We start from the raw sequence: 8776 nt of genomic DNA, 5'->3' as shown, positions 1-8776 counted from the left end.
AACCGGGGGGGAACCGGGGGGGAACCGGGGGGGCCGCGGCTCGGAGCCGGGAGCGCTGAGCCCGGGCCGGGGGCGCTGCCAGCCCGGGGGCTGCGGCTCGCTGCGATTTCCTCTCCAGACCGACCCCTCCTCTCTGCCCCCGAGCGGGCGGGACCCGGGCAGGGGCTCGGAGCCGCCGGGCTGCTGCGGCTGGCAGGGGACACACACAGGGGACACACACAGGGGACACGCTGGGAACACACACAGGGGACACACACAGGGGGCACACACAGGAGACACACACAGGGGACACACACAGGGGACACCCACAGGGGACACGCACAGGGGACACGCACAGTGGGCACACACAGGGGACACGCTGGGAACACACACAGGGGACACACACAGGGGACACACACAGGGGACACACACAGGGGACACGCTAGGGACACACACAGGGGACACGCACAGGGGGCACACACAGGGGGCACGCACAGGGGACACACACAGGGGACACACACAGGGCACACGCTGGGTGGCACCGCTCCCGCAGGGACAGCCCCGCAGCGCTGCCTTTGCTGCCTGCGGGAGCAGGGGGCAGAGGTGCAGACCCCAAAGGGCTGCCTTGCCCCCTCACAGGCACTGCTGGAGTTCTCCTGCTGTCCCAGGAATGATTTCAGAGCGGTGGAAGCAGCTGCAGACAGGATCAGCTCCCCATCTCCACACCCCTACCGGGACAGGCATGGCAAGTCTCTGTCATCTGCACTATAAAATGTCAATAATTTCTACTTCTCAGGAGAATCAGCCCTCGGATCTCAGCGGTGCTCCAATGGGCAATCACTAAATGGGGAAATATAAACCATGCCCAGTTCCTAATCCTCCTCCTTGTGTGACTGCTCTGGATGTGCAGGGGATGGAGCTACCAAAGCGCTACCAAAAGACTTCAGGTTCAAAACGTGGAACTGTGCTTTGGTCAGGGACATGAGCTAAGTACGGCACAGAAAGTGCAGGGAGCACAGAGAAACAGCTCTGACAGAGCTCCTCACTGGGCTCTGCCCTTGCTGTGCAAATTCTGACATCCAAAACCCCTTTCCCAGCTGGGAAGCACTGGGAGGCAAGTCCAGAAATATTTATTTCTCCTTGCCTGAAACTGCACCAACCTCTTTTCCCCCTCTATCTGCACTTTCCAAACGCAGTTCTCAAAGGCTGTGCCACACACTGGTTTCAGGCAGAGCTGGTTTCCCATCTGGAAATGCACCTACCCCTGCACAACTCCTGAAAATGCTGCTGGCTAGCAAAGTGCACCACGACCTTTTGGCTACTGCTAGCCCAACACAGCACGTCCAGCACACAGCATCACCTGGCCAGGCACTCCTCAGCATCCCCACAACAGCAGCACATCCCTGGCACGGCAGATTCTTGGCTCTGAGCTGCCCAAGTGACCACACAGACCAAACTCCCGGTGGAGAAAGCTGCTCACAGCACATCACACATCCCCCGAGTGCAGGAGCTGGGAAGAGCCAGGTTTGAGCAGACCTGGGGTGAAATGGCAGGCATTGCTGGGGGTGGGGGGCTGGACACCTCTCTCCCTTCATTTCTGGAGCTGTTGGTTATTGCTCCAAGCCCCTTCCCGTGTTTGTAAGACACAGAGACACCAGGCAGGAAGGACTGCAACTCCAGCTCTGTCCTTTCCAATCACAGAGACACTGCATCTGAACACAGGCTGTCCACTCCAGCCCAAACAAGCAACAAAATCAAAAATGGGACATTTCCAGTGGATAAAACCACATGAATTTCCACTTGTATCTGCTTCCACAGTGCTACTAGCAATGTTCTAAGTCATTATTGTTCCTTCAGACCAAGAGCTGCCTCACTCCTCCAAACCAACAGCTCTGCCTTCCCAATTAGATGTTATTGTACTTTATGGTTATTTTTACACACAATTAACTGTTTTGAGGCCTTACTTTACTACGATTTCGGTCCCTTTTTATTTATAGCATCAACATCTTTTCCACGAAAATGCTGATGAGAGATTTTGGAAGTCTCAGGATGAAGGCAAGAATACACAAGGAACCCAAAAGTGAATTAGGAAAGATCTACAAAAGCCACAACTATGCCAGGAACGATGCTCAAGCTGTCAGCATTTGAGTTCATGCAGTTCACCTAAGCTGGTTTGTACACCGTGCCTGCTCCGACTCTAACACGCGGGCACAATCACATTTCCCTTTTGCTTTATTTAGCCGTTTTCACACCTGTGCACAACGCACAGATACCAAGGGGTGGGAACACGGAAGAGGCTCCTCCATCATTTGCCTCCGTGCACACACAGCTCCCCCTGAAAACCAAAAAATCCCACCGAGTGCTGCTTCCTTCAGCTCAGACGCCGCTCTTCCCGTCTGCTCTGCTTCCCAGCTCCCCTCCAACACTGCTGGAACCCTCGCAGTGCAGGCAGGGCTCTGGCAGCCTCCATGACCCTCACACATCACGGTTCCACCAGCACCGAAGCAAAGGGATTTATTTTTTTTTTTTTTAAGGGAAGGAGGCAGAGGAGAGGGAAGATGTCTTAACTAAAGCACATAGTTTAACAATAATCTTACCACTGGAGACGAAATTCGACACCCAGGGCAATCACAGATTGGAGGATGTACCTGTAAGATTCCTTTGGACATAAGAGTCTTCAAACTTTTCCCTATATGCAGAAGAGAAGAAAAACCAGAAGAAGAAGAAAGAGAATCAGCACGTTTATAAAAGGAAAGTATTTAGGGAAGGGGGGAGGGGGAGGCACGCGTCTGCTTCCATATAAACAGCCCTCCCCTTGCCTGCCTAGCAGCACCCATCCCCGCCTGCCGCTGCAGCCGAGTTTGTGCCCCGGGGGTCCCGGGGAGCGGAGCCCGACACAGCCCCCGGAGCCCGGCACAGCCCCGGGGGTCCCGGGAAGGGGAGTCCGGCACGGCCCCCGCGAGTCCCGACACAGCCCCTGGGGGTCCCGGGGAGCGGAGCCCGACACAGCCCCCGGAGCCCGGCACAGCCCCGGGGGTCCCGGGAAGGGGAGTCCGGCATAGACCCCAGGGTTCCCGGGGGTCCCGGGGAGCGGAGCCCGACACAGCCCCCGGAGCCCGGCACAACCCCGGGAGTCCCGGCACAGCACCCGGGAGTCCCGGGAAGGGGAGTCCGGCATAGACCCCAGGGTTCCCGGGGGTCCCGGGGAGCGGAGCCCAGCACAGCCTCCGGGGGTCCCGGGAAGGGGAGCCCGGCACGGCCCTCACGGGTCCCGGCAGAACACCCGGGGGACCCGGGAAGGGGAGCCCGGCACAGACCCCGGGAGTCCCAGGGAGGGGAGCCCGGTACGGCCCCGGGGGTCCCGGCACAGCCCCCGCAGCCCCGCCGAGCTCGGGGTCGGCGCTGCCGCATCCCCGGCGAGCCGGAGGCGCTCCCGCATCCCCCGCAGCGGGCACGGCCCCGGGCACCTCCCGCTGCTCCTCCGCCCGCTCCTCCTGACTCACCCCAGAGCAACTGAGGCTTCCCGAAGGCAGCAGGAGCGCGGCCACACAAGAAACGGGCAGCGACAATTAGCGCGGCCCCGAAGCGCTGCCCCCGCTCCGCGGCGATCAATAACCCCGGCGAGGTGTCAGTCACCTCCTAATGGCTCCTCAGCCCCCCGGGCTGCCCCCTCCGGCTCTCAGCTCATTACGTGCCGCCCGGGCTGTGCCCGCCCGCCCCCGCCGCTCCCCCCGGCGCCGCTCCCCGCTCTCCACCTGCCGCCCGCAGCCGCAGCAGCAGCGGAGCCGCGGAGCCGCGACTGCGGCGCCGGCTCGGGCGGGGAGGGGAGGGAGGCAGGGCAGGCGCCCGTCAGCAGCCGCCGGCGCCGCGGAGGTCCCGCACCACCCAGCTGCGAGGGGAACACCCCCTCCGCCCCGCCCGCCGCCCCGCCGGTGCCTGGCCCGGCCGCGCTGCCNNNGGGGGGGGGGGGCTCGGCTCGGGGCTCGCCGCGGGTGCCGCTGCCCGAGCACGGGGGCGAGGGGAGGATGTGAGGAGGAGCGGGGACCCCGCACCCGGCGAGCGCTGCCTTTACCTTTGTGCCTGATGCTGCGCTTCCAGTCCTTGGCCGTCTCTCTGCCGCTGACGAACTGGAACTCGTTGGGGGTGAGCCACTCTCCCCGGTACCGGATAGAGGGTCCTTTGCTCCCTTGGCACAACTTATTGATGTAGAGCAGCGCCTTGTTCTCCCCGCACTCCACCTCGATGCAAGGCTCTCCGTTGTCAAAGAAGGGCTGGAAATCCGGGATGGAGGAAAACCTCTCCAGCATCAGGTCCTCGGGGAGGTGGTGGGGGTGGTGCGGGTGGGGGTGGTGGGGCTCGTGGAAGCCCAGGTACGCGCGGTGGGCAAAGATCTGCTCGTAAGCCGGCGGGTGCGGGGTGACCACCGGAATGGCAGCGGCGGCCAGAGGCGCGAGGTAGTCAGGTAAGGTTTCCATGGGCTGGTTGAAAGCTGCCAGGGCCATCTCTTCTCTGTCAAGTCGCTCCTTCTTGATAGCAGGCATGGTGCCGCCGCGCTCCCCGTGCGCCCTGGCGTCTCCAAAGCACAGCGGCTCCAATGTCTCCGGCTCAACTTGCCCTCGCTCTGGCTGGAGTTTGGCTGAAATGCGCCAGCAGCAGCAGCAGCAGCAGCACAAGCACCTTTGGCGCTCGGGTGCCGGAGGTGGCTGGTATCCCCCGGAGCAGCCCGCGAACAAATCTCCTGGGCTGGCTCCCCAGCAGAGCTGTGTGGGATCCCTCTCCCACGGAGAGCCTAATGTACCGTAGACCCGGGAGCTGCTGTGTGGCTCGCAGATCTGCCCCTCCGGACTAATACCTGACATCTCGGAGAGGTCTCTGCTGCCGTAGACATTATTTTGGTTTAAGGAAAAAAAAAAAAAAAAAAAAAAGCTTATTGATTCCCCTAGATCAACCCACCTTCTCGCTAGGCTGGAGGGTTCCCCGCCGCCCAGCCAGCCCCCTTTCACCCTGCCCCCCTGCTTCCTTTAAACTGACACCTGGTTTATTTATTTATATGCAATAATTAAAATTAAACGCTGCGCCCCCGCCGCCGCTCCGCGACCCCTCCCCGCCCCGCCGGCGCCCGCCGGGAGGACGGAGCCCCGGCCGGTGCCGGCTCTGCCCGCGGGGCTCCAGACACCCGGGCGGCGGCGAACTTTCCCCGGGGCCGCCCACCTTCACCTGCGCGCTGCAGACTCGCCCCGCTCCCCCCGAAGCCTTTATGATCCCCGCCAGTTGGGTTTTAATCCCCGCTCCCGCAGGAGATTTTAAGAAACGCGGTGTTACGCTCCTTATCCCTCTGTGTATATATATATATATAATCTATAAATATAAGCACATCTACACACGCACAGACACACGGACATCTACAGTGCCATCCCCGCCAGCTGCGCGCTCCCCGCGCCGCCGCCCGCAGCCCCCGAGCGCCGCGCCGGGCTGGGCCGGGCCCCCGAGCCGGGACAGACACGTATTGATCGGTGCTCAGAAGTCACCGCACAGTTCGGAGACTCCGAGCAAACAAGATTTCCCTCCGCCGCCGCCGCCGCCGCTTCTCTAACTTGGCCCATTTAAACAGCGGAGGCGCTGGGAAGCGCCGCGCCGGCGGCGGCGAGGGGGTGAGCGACGGACGGCGGGGCCAGCGCCGGCTGCCGCCAGCCCGGGGACACCGGGGGGACCCGGCCCCGCGGGGACACGGCCGAGCCCCGCTGCTGCCGCCCCTCTGCACCCCCTGCGGCGTGATGGCAGTGCCCGGCAGGTGGGACCTGGCTCCAGCGGGGAGGGAGGGAGGGATGGAGGGAGGGATGGATGGATGGATGGATGGATGGATGGATGGATGGATGGATGGATGGATGGATGGATCCATTGATGGATCCATGGATGGATGAATCACGGATGGATCATGGATGATGGATTGATGGATCCATGGAGGGATGGATGGATGATGGATGGATGGATGGATGGATGGATGGATGGATGGATAGATGGATCCATGGATCCATGGAGGGATGGATCCATGGAGGGATGGATCCATGGATCCATGGATGGATGGATCCATGGAGGGATGGATGGATCCATGGAGGGATCCATGGAGGGAGGGATCCATGGATCCATGGGTGGATGATGGATGGATGGATGGATGGATGGATCCATGGATGGATCCATGGAGGGATGAATGGATGGATGGATCCATGGAGGGATGGATGGATGGATGGATGGATGGATGGATGGATGGATGGATGGATGATGGATGGATCCATGGAGAGAGGGATGGATGGATCCATGGATGATGGATGAATGGATCCATGGACGGATGAGTGGATCCATGGGTGGATCCATGGGTGGAGGGATGGACACACAGACGGACACATGGGGTGAATTTGTTTTCTGTCACAAGCTGTGGCAGACACAGCACGAGGTCCATGTGGAATTGCCCCGAGAGGACGAGGTGGCCCAAAATGAAGTTGTGTGGTTGTTCCAGGAATGTCACCTCAACAAGATGGAGTTCCCTGCCTTTGGGTGCCAAAGTGGGGCCGACTGGGCAGGAAGAATCCTACCCAGGATGGGAACAAAAATAAATTATCCCCTAAACATGGGACAAGAAATGTGGCCCACGAGTCTCTAGCAGGTGGCAGAACAGTGAGAGCTCTGTGTGAGCTCTGCCTCAGAGCTCCCAGAACCACACAAAGCTCCCAGCTTTGTCCCAGGCTGTGTCCCCTGACTTGCCTTCTTGCAGGGTGAAGTGGGGGCAGATTGGCCTTGCCTTCCAGAGAGTGAGAAGTGGCTTTGCTGTGTGACAACAGCCACTGGCAGAGCTGGCAGGGTCGTTTCTGAGCTACCTGACCATCGTCCTTCTCTTTTGGCATTTTATTCTCAAGGAACTCCAGCTCTGGGATCCATCTTTGCTTCTAATGAAGGAGGCAGATCCACAGACCCATCAAACCCTCTCATTTAGGCTTTCAGGCTTAGGCTCTTATTCTTAATGCTTCTGATTGCTCAAGATGACAGGGGAAAAATCACTTTCTATTATCACCTAATGATCCAAGGAAAATGCTTGGAAGAGGCTGTGGGAGACACAGACATCTCTGTGGCAGTCAGAGGATCCTGGATGGAGGGCAGAGGGGCTGTGTGGTGAGAGGGGTCACTCTTAGCTCCCAAAAACCTTCATTCCTGGCACATCCAACTGCTCTGGGCTCTGGAGAGCCTTGGGTTCTTCTTCAGACTTCCCTTGACTCCATCTGCTTTGGAACTTGGCTTCCCGGGTCTGATTTCTTTTCACTTTTTTAAGGGAGTGGGGATTTTTTTTTTTTCTCAAAGCTTCCTTCCTTTACAGCCATCAGGGTTATTGCTCTTCCACCTCCACGTGCAGGGACAGCTTGGCCACAGCCTTCTCCAAGGGAAGGCCTCATGTTTCCTCCAGGAGAGGTCACAGCAGAGCAGGACAGGAGTGGCCTCCAACCCGCAGGAACCTTCCTCACACAGGGACGATGCTCTGGCAGATCTCAGGGAAGTTTGGGAGGTGCAAGAGGCACAGACTGAGCCTGATGCCAGCAGCCTCTTCTGGAGTCACTGAGGAGTCCTGCAGTGAGGAGAGAGCTCTGGCTGAGCTCAGCAGCAGAGCCTGGAGTTGTTCAGCTCCAGTCTTTAATAGCAGAGCTTTTGGGATTAGTGTAAACAGATTCACCACTGGAGAGCAGATCAGAGAGCACCAGGCAAATCCATGCAGATGTGGTGAGAGGGGGAGCCAGGTGTGCTCTGAACACTCCCCACGGAGCCATTGGAACAGGTTTCCCAGTCTGGGGCAGGAATCTCCGTGGCTTTTTGTTGTGTGTTTCCAGGGCGCCCGGCAAAGTGAAAGCATGAGTCTTAATTTGCTCACCGAGGCACTGCCACAGCAAACAGAGTAAATAGTGATCATTTTTCAACATTCAGTTCCCCTCCTCTGGGATACATCACCTCAGACTGAAACAAAAGCTCTCTCTCAGGTCAAATGTGTCAACAACTGCCAAGAGTTACCTGTGCCAGAAAGTGTTTTCTAAGTGGAGATAATGCTTTACAGCTCTTAAGTTTAAGAGAGAAAGATTTTCCTCCACATCCTATCACCAGTTTCAGGGACAAATTTCTTATCCTGGATATTCCTCCACTATTCAACCAATAAAAGAAGGGAAAACTCCCTAAATGTAACTTATTTACATGTGTTTCAGCAACCTCTGAGTTTCTAACTCACATCAAAGGTCCTTTGAGCTGTTGATTGCAGATGCAGGTTCTCATTGCAGATACAGGAAAGACAGGTTGGGGCTGGGAGGAGAGAGAAACCCAGCTACCTGTCAGATGAGCAACCTGAGCCCAGAAAGGGATCCAGAGCCCCTGTCCCTGCAGGAATCCATCCAGAGCCCCTCTCCCTGCAGGAATCCATCCAGAGCTCCTGCCCCTGCAGGAATCCAGCAGGAATCCAGCACAGATTCAGTCTAGAGCTCCTGTCCCTGCAGGATCCAGCACAGATTCCACCCAGAGCTCCTGTCCCTGCAGGAATCCAGCACAGATCCCCATCCAGACCTCCTATTCCTGAGGATCCAGCACAGATCCCATCCAGAGCTCCTGGATCCACCCATAAACCAATCCATAAACAGATTCCATCCATAAACAGATTCCATCCATAAACCACTCCTCTCCCTAGCAAAGGACAGGAGCAGAGAGCCACAGCAGCCCCTCCTGAGCCAGCCAGACCCATCCCTCAGGCTCTCCCACAGCCTCGGGGACAGCA

General features: G+C 58.6%; 1 protein-coding gene across 2 annotated transcripts in view; it reads right to left on the bottom strand.

Moving 5' to 3' along the window:
* SAMD11 (sterile alpha motif domain containing 11) overlaps nucleotides 1-5543 on the bottom strand; it is a 76328-nt gene extending 70785 nt beyond the window's left edge. Inside the window, exons 1-3 of one of the 2 annotated variants that reach the window (XM_041460299.1) lie at nucleotides 5368-5543; nucleotides 4052-4854; nucleotides 2577-2668 (exon numbers count right to left, since the gene is read on the bottom strand). In XM_041460299.1, coding sequence (XP_041316233.1) covers nucleotides 2577-2668; nucleotides 4052-4854; nucleotides 5368-5381 — 909 coding nt within the window. In that variant the 5' untranslated portion in view covers nucleotides 5382-5543. Of the gene's footprint in view, nucleotides 1-2576; nucleotides 2669-3482; nucleotides 3687-4051; nucleotides 4855-5367 lie in introns of those variants that run through there. The other variant, XM_041460300.1, reaches the window with a different exon arrangement.
* Nucleotides 5544-8776: the final 3233 nt, after the last annotated feature.

The sequence above is a fragment of the Pyrgilauda ruficollis genome, unplaced genomic scaffold (genome assembly GCF_017590135.1).
Source record: "Pyrgilauda ruficollis isolate IOZ18807 unplaced genomic scaffold, ASM1759013v1 scaffold141, whole genome shotgun sequence".
NCBI lineage: Eukaryota > Metazoa > Chordata > Aves > Passeriformes > Passeridae > Pyrgilauda > Pyrgilauda ruficollis.
This window is presented reverse-complemented; position numbering and strand designations above follow the sequence as displayed.